This window comes from Wyeomyia smithii, chromosome 3, assembly GCF_029784165.1.
Source record: "Wyeomyia smithii strain HCP4-BCI-WySm-NY-G18 chromosome 3, ASM2978416v1, whole genome shotgun sequence".
Classification (NCBI taxonomy): Eukaryota; Metazoa; Arthropoda; class Insecta; order Diptera; family Culicidae; genus Wyeomyia; species Wyeomyia smithii.
In genome coordinates, this window is record NC_073696.1 from 60,581,842 (window position 1) to 60,599,319 (window position 17,478).

Genomic DNA, 17,478 nt, shown 5'->3' on the forward strand with positions numbered 1-17,478 from the left:
TTTACGTAAGAAACACTTATCACTTTAGGGTAATCTGAGCTAATCTCGAGTTATAACATTTTTACGAAAATAGTTTTAAATTACTTAATTATATTTTCTTACAATTTGACCTCCGGAAAACACTGACAGTTTCTAATAAAAAGCGTTAATTCAATTTGATGAGGCTGTCAATGAAATGCAATTATAGCAATGCAAAGTTAGCTTTCGCGCTATAAAAAAATAAAATTTGTCACAGCGTAGGGTACATAGCGGCTAGAAATAAAGATACGGTCTTTTTCTTATCGACGCGCGAAGCGGTTCAGATCTTCAATAACCGTTGTGCTTAGTGATAGTTGGTTTAATTTGAATCTTGTGTGGTGCCGGATTGATTATTATTGTGTTTAAAAACTAAATTTGTATTCTTCTCAAAATTCAGTTAATTTTATTTTAAGTTTGATAGTTTTTAAGTATTTCTCGGAAACTTTTACGTTATGAAACACTTATCATCCCAAGGTAATTTGAAAAACATTTTCCAAAAATAGTTTTTTTTTAATTTTCATTATTACCTCGGCATGATAAGACCTATCAGTTTTTTTGGACATCTCACGTCTAGAAAATGTAAAAAGAGAATAAAAAGATTTTGGCCAAAACATGCGTTATTTTGCAATAAAGAGAGGAGTCTTACAAAGGTTTTCCAATCGGCACCAAAATTGCATTTTTTTCAAAGCGACACTAGATTTATTATTATTATTATTTATTTTCTAAGACAACGTCACAGCGTGTTAAGTTCCTTCCAGCAATGTGGTAATCATAAATCAGAGCATGGTTTTTCGGTGAAGGCTAATTACGGAGCACGTAGGGACACTAATCGATATATGATTAAGACAAAATCAATCGGCGAAAAGGTCTATTAGCTCTTAGAGTCTGGTGCAGTCGCCGTGAGTTTGAATGAGCTCATAGATTTGAGTATCATCAGCGTACAATAGTCTCGTACCTGGAGGCAATAATCAGGTTACGTCGTTGATAAATAGAGAAAATAGCAGAGGTTCTAAAATACTGCCTTGGGGTCACGGCCGGCGTCACACTATTTTCCCGAGTAGTCAGTAAGGAATAGGGGAAGGGGGGCTCTACTTCCCGAAGGCCGATTGAACTCAAATTTTGCATAGAGATTTTCTCGCGAAAACAAAACAACCACAAATATACGAACTAATCCATGCAACCGTCTCAGTTGTAGCACCTAATTTATCGCATTTGGCGATTATTATTCCGTGATCGACGCGAAAGAATGCAGCTTTTAGGTCCGTATAGAATGCATCAACTTGAAAATTTGGATCCATACCTCGGGAGCAAAATGATGTGAATTCCCTCATAATTCCTTCAACTTTGAGCAAAATCTGTGATGGTCGTGTGCGTGTTTGTGCTTTTTTGTGGTAACTTCATGTAATGATCCATTTGGATCTGGCACAGAGAGAAAACCAGTTGATGTTTTGTTACTACATTTCACCCTGATGCTCTAATTTGTTTTTTTTGTATATAAGATTGGAACTTTACCTTCTACGCATTTGAAACTACCTGTCAACAAAAACAAAAAACTTTAATCTGCCGTTATCAAATGAAAAAAAATATTGAGGTTATAGCTTCCCATTTTTATTTTTATTATTTTTTTGGGCAAAACATCAACAAAAAACCTCAACGAGAGATTTTTTACAACGAATCTTTACGCGTTCCTTGTACAATATCTAAAATTACTCATTGAAAATTATGAAAATAATAAAAATTTATTTATAAAAATGTTAAGGCTACTACAGAGTATGAATCTTGACTAGATCAGGATTCACATCGGGAACTAAGCTTGATCTGGATTGGTATTGTATTGGATCTGGATTTTGAATCTACGAACTAGACTGAATTCCGAAGTTTGATTTGAACCTGAGAACGGATACAGCATGTACAAAACATGGATCTGGATTTGCATTAGTATTGGACCTTGGATTTGGATCATCAATTTTGAATTCCACCCTCCATCAGCATACGGTCTGGTTCAAGATTTCAAATCTATAGTAAAAAAAGATAAACCTACCCATTTGGTTTTGTCTAGATACGCTTATAGTGAGAATCTGATAGATTGAATAAAAGTTTACCCATTTTTTTATTATAAAAAGGGAATTAGAATTACATTGTCCATTGATGTGAACTTTCGTAATATATCCCAGTCAATTACTATACGTGTCCCCTTGCAAAATACAATGACCACTATTGTTGAGTGATCAGAAATCTCTTTGGGCTGTAAACAGCCACTGCCAAAAAACCTTCATTTACGTTAAAATAATGCACCACACTGCACAGCAGATGTTCGGATGTCTCGCTTTTCATATAACAGAAGCGACATATATCATCCTGAGCCCGGCCAATGTTCTTAAAATTATGTCTACCCGCAGTGCGTCTTGAACTTTCCTACAGATCAGACGTTTTTTCGGTTGCTTGTGGACTGGTCTTTGACTGCCTATAGCTTTAAAGTTTGTGTTTTGTCAGTGTGTCAAGACTACCTGAAAGTTATTTCCCATCAGTCTTTCACAAGACTACCTACTTTTGTACTTTTGAATTTAACATTTGTTTTAACTTTTTTCGTATCACCTGAAATGGTTGGACGGAAAAATAAACCTCGCATCGCTGCGGGGAGGAAAAGAGAGGCATCTCTTTCTGACACTTCGAGTGTCTGTAGTGCCGATCCTTTTGATATTTTGCCTGAGCAAGAAGCTGGTGAAATGGAAGTTATGAGTAATAAAACTATACAAAATGTCAATTCTTTAAAAAAGGAAAAAGTTCCACTTATTGTGGTAACTATTTCTTCTGAATTCAATATTTTCAAAAAGGAACTTTCAACGTTTGTTTCTGACGTTAAAGTTACCTATCAAATTGGTCGTAGAGGCGAATGCCGCTTAACAGAAATACTTGGCATAGCCCCTACCCAAGTAATTCTAATGAAACAAAAATCACGAGGCGATAACAGTCAGAGAACTGGAATTTCCCTTGTTAATTATTAAATTCATTTTAACCGCAATGAGGTTAACAACTTAAATTTTTTTGAAAAAGCACATGCTTTGTATAATGTGCGTGTAAAGTGGGAAATTTATAGGAAGTATGGCGGATGTGAAAAGCATATCACCCAATGCCGTACTTGCCAACGTTATGGCCATGGTTCCAAATTCTGTAACATGGACCAAAAATGTCTTAATTGTGGAGACTCTTCTCACAAAAAGGACACATGTCCTGTGAAAGAGAGTAAAAATTTTCGCTGTGCGAATTGTAACGGCAACCATATGTCAAATTTTTATCAATGCCCAGTCCGTTTAGCAATTGTTAAGGCAAGGCAAGGTAAACAAAATTCAATTTCTCAATTAAAACCAACTTCAAAACAAAATTCTCCAAGCGTACCAGTGACGCATAGTTTACCTACTCCTTTGCATACCCGTTTGACTTATGCACAGGTTACAGGTAGTTCGAATATTATACCGCCTAGTGTTGTTAGTTCGAAAATGACCGTTAATATGGGTAAGCAAAACACGCTAGAAAATTATTGTACACCTATTACTCCAACTAACATTGCTGCCGAAAATATTTTTTCTAATGTCAACTGCCTCGGGCCTATTACGGCAGGTAAACTTTCTTTTTTGCAACAGGCAATGCTCGATCTTATGAATGCTAAGTTACAGGCAAAATCCATGTTTGAAGTTATTCAAATTGGAACGAATTTTACAATTCAAATTATTTCTAATTTAAAATTTAGCAATGATTTTAAATAAAAAAATTAACATTTCAAATTGGAATGCTCGCACATTGAAGGCCAATGAGAATGAGCTTTTAATTTTTTAACAGTAAATAATGTGCACATTGCAATTATTATTGAAATATTTTTGAAACCTAACATCAAATTAAAATATGATCCCAATTACGTGGTTCATAGATATGATAGGATTCAGGGTTCCGGCGGTGGAGTTGCAATTGTTATTCATTGCCGAATCAAACATCGTGCTCTTCCCCATCTTGAGACGAAAGTTATTGAAACTTTGGGAATTGAAGTTCAAACTGAACTTGGGATTTCACTTAATGCCACAGCATATTTACCATTCCAATGCACACACGAGCACAAAAATTATTTTGAAGGTGATTTACAAAAACTCACCAGAAATCGTTCAAAATTTTTCATAGTTGGCGATTTTAACGCTAAACATCGATCATGGAATAATTCTCAGAGTAATTCCAATGGCAACATTTTATTCAATGATTGTTCCTCAGGATACTATTCTGTTTTGTCTCCGAATAGTCCTACATGTTTTTCTTCTGTAAGGAATACATCAACAATTGATTTAGTACTAACAGATCAAAGTCATGTATGTAGTGAATTGATCACACATGCTGATTTTGATTCTGACCATCTTCCAATAACTTTTTCTATATCACATGAATCAGTTTTAAGCCCTATGAGCTCTGTTTTAATTATAACAAGGCTAAATGGGAAAGATACAAAACTCATATTGAGAGGAATTTCAATAATGAGCTTGATTTGCAAAACGAAGTGAATATTGTTGTTGCCAGGTATTATTCTGTTCCAAAGGCTCAAGTGAATTTTGATACACCTATAATTGATGAAAATCTTCAACTTTTAATTCGTTTGAAAAATGTCCGCAGACGTCAATATCAACGTACTCGTGATCCTGTTTTTAAAATTATTTATAAAAATTTACAAGAAAGAGATTAAACATAGATTTACTCTTCTGTGAAATCAAAATTTTAAGACTAAAGTTGAAGAATTGAAACCATATTTAAAACCCTTTTGGAAGCTGTCGAAGATTCTTAAGAAACCTTCAAAGCCTATTCCAGTTTTTAAGAGATGGTGAACGTTTTCTTGTATCCAATGAACAAAAGGCTCAAAGACTTGCTCAGCAGTTTGAAAGTGTTCATAATTCAAATTTGAATTTTGTGAGTCCAATTGAAAATGAAGTTACACGTCAATTTGACTTAATTTCTTCCCAGAATTTTTTACCTGCAGAAATAATTGAAACAAACTTGAATGAGATTAAATCAATTTTAAAAATTTCAAGAATATAAAAGCACCTGGTGACAATGGAATCTTTAACATATTAATCAAACATCTCCTTGAGAGAACAATGGAATTTTTAGTAAAAATTTTCAATTGCTGCTTCAAAATTGCATATTTTCCCAAATTATGGAAAAATGCAAAAATTACTCCAATTTTAAAACCGGATAAGAATCCAGCTGAAGTTTCAAGTTATCAACCAATCAGTTTGCTTTCTTCAATAAGTAAACTGTTTTAAAGAATTATTCTTATCAGGATGATGTCAGATAAACAGTTTGCATTTCGCCATGGGCATTACACTACTCATCAATTGCTCAGAGTTACTAATATGATAGGAGCTAACAATTCTGAAGGTTATTCCACTGGAGCTGCTCTTTTAGACATAGAAAAAGCATTCGACAGTGTTTGGCATGAAGGTTTGATTGCGAAATTGCAAACTTTTAATTTTCCAATTTTCCTAATCAAAATTTTGAAAAATTATCTTACTAATCGAACTCTGCAGGTTGACTATCAGAATTTGAAATCTGATAGATTTCCTGTCAGAGCAGGTGTGCCTCAAGGTTCAGTCTTGGGTCCAGTCCTGTACAACATATTCACTTCAGGTCTTCCTGATTTGCCTCCAGGATGCACGAAGTCATTGTTCTGCGATGATACAAGCATTTCCGTAAAAGGAAAAAGTCTTCGTGTCATATGCAGCCGATTGCAGAAAAGTTTAGATATTTTTCTTCTTACTTGCAAAAGTGGAAAATCTCTCCCAATGCTTCTAAAACTCAAATGATAATTTTTCCTCATAAGCCTAGGGCTTCTTTCCTCAAGCCAAACAATAATCACGTTGTCAAGATGAATGGGGTTATTTTAAGTTGGTCTGATAAGGTTAAGTACTTGGGACTAATTTACGATAAAAAACTTATTTTCAAAGAGCACATTGAAAGTATACAAGCCAAGTGCATCAAATATACGAGATGTTTATATCCTCTTATTAACAGGAATTCTAAACTTTGTTTAAAGAACAAACTTTTGATTTACAAACAAATTTTTAGACCAGCAATGCTTTATGCAGTACCGATCTGGTCAAGTTGCTGTTCAACAAGGAAGAAAACGCTCCAAAGGAATCAGAATAAAATTCTGAAAATGATTTTGAAGCGTCCTCCTTGGTTTGGTACACTCGAACTTACTGGTGTTGAACCATTAGAAGCTATGTCAAATAAAATTATTAACAATTTTCGACAAAAATCGTTGCAATCCTCAATTGCTACGATAAGCTCTCTTTATAGCCAATAAGTTAGCAATTAAGTTAGTTGTAAGTTTACTTCCCCTTTTCTGACAAGTAGGTTTAAATCCCTACGAATGATAAGTCCTAATTGCGAAAGCAAACAAATCCTAACAATTAAAATTACAAATTTCTAACAGTGTTTTTTTTTTTTTTCCTGTAGGAGCCTATGACCACTGCTACCATTAGTTAGATATATTGTGGTATACTCCGCGTTAATTTTTATGCACTGTCAGTTCGTTCCATCACTATGGGTATCAGTGGTAGTCGCACCCAGACTTTGCATTTCACCCCAAGAAGGTATGACTTCTTTGATGAAGTTCCTTACCTTCATTTTTTCAGCAGACCATATCTCGTTAGGCGTGAGGATACCTTTTCCAAGAATATGCAGTCTTTGCTGAATTAATGCGCTGCATTGGCACAGTAAGTGTTCCGAGGTTTCTACTTCAGAATTACAGAAACGACATAAGTCATCTGTCAGTTTACCTATTTTTTTAAGGTGATACTTACTCGGACAGTGCCCAGTAAGTAGGCCAGTTAACGTACTCAGATCAGCTTTATTCATACTGAGTAGGTTCCGTGTGATTCTTTTACATGGTGTAATGAATAGTTTAGATTGTCTTGCTTTGGAATAAGCCTTCCAGTTGGCATCAATCATCATTGATTCCCAGCCTCTTAGCTCAGATTTCAAACAGGATGAAGATACCCCACAGAATGGCTCCGGCCCGACGAAAGCAGTTGAAGAACCAATTCTCGCTAAGAGATCGGCTTTTTCATTTCCTTCTATACCACAGTGACCAGGCACCCAGTATAGATTGACAACGTTTGTTACAGTTAGTTGTCGTAGGGATTGAATACAATCCCATACCAACTTCGACTGACATGTGTATGATTTTAAAGCATTGAGAGCTGCTTGACTATCTGAGAAAATGCAGATATTGGCATACCTATATTTCCTAGCCAAGCAAATACTTGTGCATGTTAGAATAGCATTTATTTCCGCTTGAAAAACTGTGGGCCACTGCCCCATTGGAATTGATATATTGATTCCTGGTCCAGTGACCCCAGCGCCCGTAGACTCGCCCATTTTAGAGCCATCTGTATAAAAAATGACTGATCCTGGACGAACCTTAGGACCTCCTTCATCCCATTCGGTGCGATTGGATTCAATCACTTTGAAAGGAACACTGAAGTTAGTCTTAGAGTCCATTCGATCTTCATTCATGGTTACTAAGGTGTTCAGTTGGAAATTTTTGAGGATTCGTAAATGTCCCTGTAGATCTCCTTCCTGAAAGAATTTAACACGTTTTAGCCTAAGAGCACCTTTTTCGGCTTCAAGTTGTACATACTGATGTAAGGGTAGAAGATATAAAAGAGCTTCTAAGGCTTTGGATGGTGCACTGGCCATTGCTCCTGTTGTTGATAAGCATGCCAGACGTTGTAGTTTATCTAACTTTTTCTGAGCACCAACTGTGTGTCTCCCAACTTAAGAGTTGCAATATTATACTTTCTATTTCTTGTAAATGGGATAATGACTGTTTTAGAAGGATTGACGCTTAGTCCTTCCAGGTTACACCATTTAAGTGTGTAGTTTAAGGCGTATTGCATTCTATTGGAAATAGTAGATCCGCATTTACCCCTAACTAAAATAGTAATGTCATCAGCGAAACCGATGATTTCGTATCCTAGGTTCGTTAAGTTGTTAAGAAGATCATCGACAACAAGAGACCACAATAAGGGAGATAAAACCCCTCCTTGTGGTCAACCCCTTGTTGGTTTTGTCGTTAAAGTTGATCTTCCTAAATTGGATGTTATCAACCGGTTTGATAACATAGCGATAGTCCAATTCAAGATGCACATGTCAAAACCGCGTTTTTTCATAGCATTTTTTATAGATTCGTGAGAAGCATTGTCAAATGCTCCCTCAATATCAAGAAAGGCTGTCAGTGAGATTTCTTTAGCCTCAAAAGACTTCTCTAGTTTTGAAACCAGCGTGTGGAGTGCTGTTTCAGTTGATTTACCAGTTTGATAGGCAAACTGAAATTTGTTTAATGGTCTACTTTTTAAGTAAGATAATTTGATGTGTAGATCAATGATTTTTTCCATCATTTTCAAAATGACAGAAGTTAGACTGATTGGTCTATATGCTTTGGGACTCGTTCTATCACGTTTTCCAGCCTTAGGAATAAATATGACGCGGACTTCTCGCCATTTACTCGGAATGTAGCTTAGTGTCATGCTAGCCCTGAACATCTCCACCAGACAGGGGACTATAATATCCTTGCTTTCTTGTAAAAACACTGGATAAATCCCATCTGGCCCCGGCGATTTGAAGGGCTTTAAGGAATCCACTGCCCATTCAACTCTTGACGTCGTGAATATTACACTGGCTAATTCTTGAGCTTTAACCTTGTCGTGAATTGAGCTAGGTTGAGCCATATAGAAGTCCTGTGCATTTTCGGAAGTCAATTGAGTCGAGCCTGGGAAGTGTGTATCCATCATGACACTAAGTGTTTCCTGAGAGTCTGTTGTGAACTGACCGTTTTCGTTCTTTAAGCGGCCAAGCCCATTTGTGTGATCTGTAGAGAGGGCCTTATGGAGTCTAGCTAAAACAGGCAAGTTTTCAACTTGCTCACATGTACGCTTCCAGTCCCTTCTCTTTGATTTTCGAATCTCTCGATTGTATTCTGTTAGACAGCTTTTATATTCTGTCCAATTTCCGGTAGTTTTAGCTTTGTTGAAAAGCCTCCTTGACGATTTTCTTAGCTTTTCAAGTTTATTGTTCCACCAAGATACGTTCTTACTAGAAGTTTTCCGTTTCACCGGGCAACTTTCTTCGAAGGAATCTATTATATTAGTTAGAATAGATGAGGAAACAGATTCGAGTTGCTCAGTGGAAGAGATGTCCACTGAGAGCAAAATCTTGTTTGAGAGTGTGGAATAGTAGCTATCCCAATTAGTTTTTCTAGGATCTCTGAATTTTTCGGACACGAGCTCCCCAGAAACATAGTTGAACATAATTTGTTTGTGGTCCGACAATGATTGTTCTTCTGACACGTGCCAGTTCACAATCATTCCAGATAGTTTAGCGCTACAAAGTGTTAGATCAAGAACCTCTTGTCTAATTCTGGTAACAAATGTTGGATCATTACCTTGATTACAAATGTTTATGTTGTGAGAAATTAAATTTTGAAATAAACACTCACCTCTAACGTTGATGTTACTGCTACCCCAAACCGTGTGGTGGGCATTCGCATCACATCCTATTATGAGCTGTTTGTTTTTTTGTTTGCAGTGTTGAACAAGCGCAGCAACTTCTTTTGGAGGAATCTCAGCGTTATCTCCTGGGAAATACGCAGAGGCAACGATGATCTCCGTTATCCCACGAGTCGTTGGAACCTCCACTTGTATTGCCACGACGTCTCTACTGATGAATTCTGTAACGGGTATAAATGTTAAGTTTTCCCGTATAAGAATTGCTGCTCTGGGAGCAGTATGTGTACTATCATAAAGAAGCTTACATTTTGGTGTAGGAATTCCTTGAACTCTATTGTTGTTGGACCAGGGTTCTTGGATTAGAGCCACGTCCAAGTTGTCTCGAGTGAACCTGCTACATAGGACGCTGCTAGCTCCTTTGGCGTGATGTAGGTTCACTTGAATAAATTTTATTTTATTGAACATTTTTGTTTGGTTTACCATTTTTCAGGGGCGTGTGATTCTCCCTCTGATTGGAGTGGTTTCCAAATGTGCGTGTGCTCGATTGGATCGTATCCCTGGCTTCAGGGCTTTTTGATCGAGCTTCAGCGATTACAGGTTTTCCAGAGTCAGACAAAGGGCACGAGTTACCACCCTGGACAGAAATGGGACCAATGTTGTTTGACCCTGAGGTCTGTTTACCATAGGCATCATTGATGCCCTTGGCATTGCCCTCTGGGATTGTGCGATCGGTTTTGCCAAACTGTCCAAAGTTGCCATTCCTCCCTTCGTTGGAGACTACAGTTTTGGATTTACCTGATGATTTGGTAGATTTTTTAAACAATATCTGTCCAAATTTATAGTTGATGTGCATATCACGATCAACTAGCGTCTTCATCGACGCACCGTCGACCGTTAGTGCCCACTCAATGTGCAGATTGTTGATCACCGAGCGATTCAGGATTCTCCATGCATCGGTGTTCAAGTTTTCATTTTGGCTTTCGATAAGCGCTTTAATGGTGTTGTTGTCGTATTTGGAGCTTTTTGGAAAAACAACGACAAGAATATCTTTCTTTGGAATGTTACTTTCGTCAACGGCGACGAGCTCCGCACCATCCCAAGGAACTAAGGTAGGGACAGTTTTAATCAACCACTCAGATGTTTGCTTATCGAGACAGTTGATTATCATGAACCCTGGTTTATAAGTGCAATTAGCAAACTTTGGCTTCAATTGCTCCTTACGTTGAAGTACTACAGCACCAAAAATAGCCTCTTCGACGAGGTTTTGTTGATCTGTACTTAATTCAACGAGAGGATAATTTTTTGGGAGTATTCCTACTTTGACTCGACTAGTGACATCACTGTACGAGAGTTGCTTGGGTATTGCAGGATTTACGGCACTATTCTGGCTCTTTGGCAGCTCAGAAGTGGAATCTCTTGCAACATCTAGTCTTTGGTTCACAGAAACTGAACCGTTGCTACACAATGCAGCTTTACCCACCCAATCCGTTCTAGTTTTGCCCGAGTCCTTGATTCGCTTTGGATAAGGTTTACCGTCACCGGATCCACTCAAGTCCAATGCATTACTAGGTCGTTTGACCGAGTTTACTGAATTAGCAGGAAGATGCTTCGCTAGAACCATTTCACGGGCTGTAGGTTTATCGTAGCCGCGTTGAATCAGCTTACTAATGCGTTTTCAGTTTAATCGATTTTTTGATGTTCGATGTTGTCGACTCACCGACCACCGGAAGATTTTCTACAGGGGTAGAAATGGCGTCACATACTCCTTGACTACAGTTTTTGATGGTGACATTGATTCCATCATCCTCGTCACTCAAAACGTCGTCTAGGGCAACATGATCAGGAGTATTGAGAATTGACGACGAACACGAAGCAACATCATCCAGCGATTTGCTCTGTAGGCCATCGTCCATCGGATTTTCATCAATTTCCATGTTTGTGGATGACTCCATTCAATTTACAAACTGTAGAAAGAAAGTTAATATGATTGCAAGAGAAAAGAGAGAAAATAGAGAAGAAAAGAAGAAAGAGAGAGGAGAAAAAAAAAGAGTCTTTCGTAAATTTTTTTAATTATTTTTTTTTCTTATTTTAACTTTATTAATTTATTATTATTATAATTGTTATAATTTTTTTTTCCTTTCTTTTTCCCTTTCTTCATGCGTGCTCATTTTGTCAAGATCATTACTTTAACGCAATGAAAAAGAAAAGAAAAAAAAAGTGTAACTTAAATTTGTAATTTAAAAATATTATGGTTGTTTATAAAACAACATCGCAACACTGCCAGGGTATATCGATTTCGATATCGATATCGTGTGCAAGATATGTTGCACGCGATAACGATTGCATGCAAGATCGATTTTCGACCGCTGTGAAACGTTAACGTTTTCGACAAATGTCAGTTTGCTTGTGTGATCGCACATCTGCATCTCATCACTATGCGGAACATACAATCACAATTTGCGTGGCACACAGCACTTATAATTTACCTTCTCCTTTCGTATTGATCACTGTTGTACACGAAAATCACTTGTGCGAACACTCGTTGATGCCACTTATTTATTTCACTAAGAAATTAAGTACAAAATCACGAGCTGTAAAAAGCACAACCGAAGGCTATAAGCAGGGTTGCCAGGATCTCTAACAGTGTTGAGAAGTCACCATTTGTGATTGGACACACATACTCATTATTTACTAATATTTATCATAAATACTTAAGCTACTAACAAATCCCCCCCTTTAAATAAAAAAAATGTCTACCCGAACAGTGCCCCATTACTAGGCCAACGTGTGTACAAAGAGGTCTTTTGTTGAGCTCTACAAGCTTTTTTGAATGATTTACGTTTGGTGTTAGAAATCTTTTAGATTGGGAACACTTTTTGACATCCAACCAATTGGTTGTCACCTTTTGTTCCTCCAAGCGTTTAAGCTCCATTTTCACTGCACAGTTTGATATACCGCAGAAAGGTTCTGGGCCGATAAACTGTGAGTTAGATCCTTGTGTTGCAAGTTCGTCTGCCCTTTCATTCCCACCAATGCCACAATGTTCTGGAACCCAATACAGATTTACTGAGTTTCCCAGACAATCTTGGATGTACATTTATAAGCACCAAGTGCTTTCAACGCTGCCTGAAAGTCAGAGACAATACAAATATTTTCATATCTGTATTTTCTAGTCAGACAAACAGTCGCACATACAAAGATTGCAAAAATCTCTGCTTGAAACACTGTTGGGTAGTGTTTCATTGCCACTGAAATAATAACTGCGGGGCCGAAGATTCCTGCATTAGTTTTTGTACCTATTTTTGAGCCATCTGTGAAGAATATCGTTGAGCCGGGACGGACATCAGGAACTCCGAATTTCCAGTCTGTACGCGGCGTTTCGCTCACCTTGTAGGGAATATCATAGTTATCCTGAGGTGCCATCCAGTCTCCATTTATACTCATGGTCGTCTTTTAAATAAGTTCAGTGTAGTCAGTCGACCCACAAGATCAACTGACAAGAGAGTTCTTGTTCGTTTGAGCCTCAAAAAACTCTTCTCTAGTTCTAGTTGCACGTATTCGTGCAAAGGCAGCAGATGAAGAATTGCATCGAGAGCTTTTGATGGGGCTCTGCTCATTGCTCCTGTTATAGCAAGTCATTGAACTTTATCTAGCTTTGTTCTGATACAACTCAGCTTCTTACTAATTTTCATTTCTTTTATTCCTTCATTCCAGATAGCTGTGCCAAATCGGCACTGCATCAGCATGGCCCACCGGCGGTGTCTGACCTGTTCGGGTGTGCTATCGCTGTTACTGTTACCCCTGGTCGCATGGGCACAGCAGACCAGCCCTACTGATACCACCCGGTACAACCCACTCGATCCGTTCAACCGACAACGCTTCACTCCGGCTACCTCAGGAAGTGTACAACCTCAGGGAGGCACACCGGCATCCGGTTTTCCTACCGATCCCCGAAACCCCAACTATAACCGAGACTACTACGGAACGGGAAACGTAGAAACGAACAGTATTGATAATCGGTTCGAGGCAAACCGCGACCGTGACCGCAACCGGGATGTTCTATTTCAAACCAGCACCACGCGCGACTTCAACGTAAATCGTTTTCCCACGACACCTCGGTCACGAACCAGTTTCAATGCAGGCGTTAGTCGAAACTCTTTCTTGGATAGCGTAGTCAACGCAATGAATAAAGAGATCACTTACTTCGTGGTAGCTTCGCGGATGGTTCGGCCGGGCCAGATTTACAAAGTATCCGTGATTCTGCTGGAGACGCAACATCCCCTCACAGTTCGGGCGAGTATCTCTCGTGATGGTGTTGAGCTTAGCAGTGAGCTGAAGTTGGTACGGGTTGGAACACCGGAAACGTTATTGATGCGAGTTCCGCCAACCAGTGTGGTTGGTGATTACAAGCTACGGGTGGAAGGATCCTATGAGAACACCTTTGGCGGTTACGTATTTGCAAACGAAACGAAACTTACCTTTTCACAGCGATCAATGACGATATTTGTACAGATGGACAAACCGGTTTACATGCAGGGTGAAATGGTACGGTTCCGAACGATTCCCATCACAACAGAGCTGAAAGGATTCGACAACGCAGTTGACGTTTACATGCTGGATCCAAGTGGTCACATTATGAGACGTTGGTTGTCCCGTCAGTCCAATCTTGGATCGGTCAGCTTGGAATATAAACTATCCGATCAACCAATATTTGGTGAATGGAAAATCCGGGTTATCGCTCAAGGTCAAACGGAGGAGGCAACGTTTACCGTGGAAGAGTACTATCAGACGCGCTTTGAGGTGAATGTCACCATGCGTGCTTTCTTCTTCCAAACCGATCCGTTTATTTACGGTAAAATCATGGCGAATTTTACCAACGGAACACCCGTTAAGGGAAACCTGACATTGAAAGCCACCATCAGACCGATTGGTTGGATGAATCCGAAAGCAATCAACCATATGAGTCGCGTTTGGAACACGGGAAATCGCAGGGAGCTGGACCCGAGTGTGCCCTATTATTTGCAAAACACCGATCCCGATTTATACAATGCACAAACTTCGTACATTAGTCAGCTGGGACAGGAAAATCAGAACTACGATCAAAAATACCAACAAAACACTGGCTTCCAAGACTCGTACATCATTGAGAGGCACTATAACTTTGACGAAGAGTGGCCATTTTGGGTGAAGAAGCCTGTAGATACGGACGCCCAGTGGGACTCTTGGACCAATACTTACCGAGAAAGTTTACCATATCTGCGGTACTTCAATGGAACGTACAATTTTCGCTATCCAATGTCCGAATTAGCTCAGTTATTCCCGAGCAATATGGCCGGCATGGAAGTTCTGATAACGGCGAGAGTCGGAGAGCGGTTCTACGACGAAGTTATCGAAGGCTACGCCATGGCGCGGGTTTACAATTCCTCTATCAGAATTGCCTTCCTAGGAAGTTCGCCTCAGGTGTTCAAACCGTCGATGCCGTTCACGGTGTACTTGATTGCAGAATACCACGATGGGTCACCTCTACCGATCAATCCGTTCTACCCGGGTCGAATGGAAGTCTCTGGCTCGATTGACAGTCGCTCCGGTGGTGGTCGAAATAGCTACGAAGTGCGTCAGCTTCAAATGTCCGACAAACCTGGCGTATGGGAGTTGAAGATCGATCTGCGGAACGATTTGAATCTGGATTCTAACAAACAATCCAATGATTTTTTGAACGAAATCCAATCGATGCGTCTCTCAGCGACCTATATGGATCCAACTGGGGAACGGGCCTCTACGGAACTGCTTCTGCTGTCACACTTCTCACCAAATAATCAAAACATCAAAGTTTCAACCAGCACTATTGACGCCAAGGTTGGCGAATATATTATTTTCCATGTGCAAAGTAACTTTTATACCAAGGATTTCCACTACATTGTGATGTCCAAGGGAATCGTTTTGGTTACTGGGCAGGAGATCTTGTCCGGAGGCGTCCGAACGATGTCGGTGACGTTGAGCGCAGAGATGGCCCCGGTTGCCACGATTGTGGTGTGGCACATTGGACGGTACGGTAAAGTGATCGCGGATAGTTTGACTTTCCCGGTGAATGGAATTTCGAGGAATAATTTTACGGTGTTTATCAATAATCGAAAGGCGCGAACGGGTGAGAAAGTGGAAGTCGCAATTTACGGTGAGGCTGGATCCTACGTGGGACTGTCCGGTATCGATTCGGCCTTCTACACGATGCAGGCTGGCAATGAGCTTACCTACGCTCATGTCATCACCAAAATGGCATCATACGACGAGCAGACGAATGGCACATTTAAACAGACCTGGATTTCGCACGAAGGGGACCCGGATGAGCTGGTGTACTATCCTAGTTCAACATTCGGAATCGATGCGAATCGAACGTTTGAATTTGCCGGACTGGTGGTGTTTACCGATGGTGTTATTCCGATGCGTCCGTTGGCGTGTGATGGTTCTCTGAACTATAGTGAATGCTTGAATGGAAGGTGTTACCGTAGCGATAAACGGTGCGATGGATATTTCGATTGTGAGGATGGTACCGATGAAGCTGGTTGCGACGCCCGAAATACTACCGCGTTGGCAGAGTTCCGAAAGTATCGTTTTAATAGAATCTTCCGCCACTATCAGAACGTTTGGCTTTGGAAAGACATCAATATTGGACCGCACGGTAGGTTTATCTTTAATCTAGAAGTTCCGCAAATTCCGGCTCTCTGGATGGTGTCGGCTTTCGGCGTTAGTGCGACCCGTGGATTTGGTATGGTGAAAAAGCCGATTGAATACGTTGGAATACAGCCATTCTTTATCAACCTCGAAATGCCCACGGTTTGTCGGCAGGGAGAGCAGGTCGGTATTCGTGTCGCAGTGTTTAACTATCAAACAGTCGATATCGAAGCCACTGTGGTTTTGCACAGTTCACCCGATTACCAGTTTGTGCATGTGGAGGAAGATGGCATTGTAAGATCGTACAACCCTAAAACGTCGTTTGGAGAACATCAGTTCTACATCTATCTATTGGCTCAGGATTCCACCAACGTTTACCTGCCGATTGTTCCTACCCGACTCGGCGAAATTGAAGTGACAATACACGCGTCAACCCTGCTTGGGGCTTATCAGTTAAGCCGAAAGATTAAAGTGGAAGCTGACGGTCTTCCGCAGTACCGCCATCAGTCAACGTTGCTTGATCTTAGTAACCGCGCGTACTTCTTCCAGTACATGCATGTCAACGTAACCGAAACACCGATTATTCCGTACGAAATCGAACGTTACTACGTATTCGGTTCCAACAAGGCTCAAATTTCGATCGTAGGAGATCTTGTCGGTGCAATTTTCCCAACTATGCCCGTGAATGCAACGTCGCTGCTGTCTCTGCCAATGGATTCGGCTGAGCAAAATATGTTCAGTTTCGCAGCTAACTTTTACACGATCCAATATATGCGTGCGATTAAACAGCGTAACAAGAAAACAGAGAAACTTGCCTTCCACTACATGAACATCGGCTATCAAAAACAACTCAGCTACCTGATGCCGGACGGATCGTTCTCTCTATTCCGTGCCGATTGGAACCAATCGGCCTCATCGGTGTGGCTTACCGCCTATTGTGCCCGCATTTTTGCCGAAGCATCTTTCTACGAGTACGAAAATTTCATTTACATCGATCCGATCGTAGTCCAGAAAAACGTTCACTTCCTGTTGCAACACCAGAAAGAGGATGGATCTTTCTGGGAGGTCACCTGGCTGCCAGATCGAAAGGTCAACCAATCGTCGGAAAATCCGCGCAACGAAATCGTCCGTACGAAAAACATCACTCTCACGGCACAGGTGTTGATAACGTTGTCATCGGTGAAAGATCTTTCTGGGGTAAGGAGTTTTTTCTTCTGGCTGTTAGTTCGAGAGTTCTAATTTGTGA

At 39.9% G+C, this 17,478-nt stretch overlaps 1 protein-coding gene across 4 annotated transcripts in view; it reads left to right on the forward strand.

Annotated features, from left to right (window-relative positions):
• Positions 1-17,478, forward strand: part of LOC129729872 (CD109 antigen) — a 67,091-nt gene that overhangs the window by 47,011 nt on the left and 2,602 nt on the right. For all 4 annotated transcript variants that reach the window (XM_055688741.1, XM_055688738.1, XM_055688739.1 and 1 more), the window contains one exon: positions 13,278-17,429. In XM_055688741.1, coding sequence (XP_055544716.1) covers positions 13,308-17,429 — 4,122 coding nt within the window. In that variant the 5' untranslated portion in view covers positions 13,278-13,307. The remainder of the gene's footprint in view (positions 1-13,277; positions 17,430-17,478) is intronic.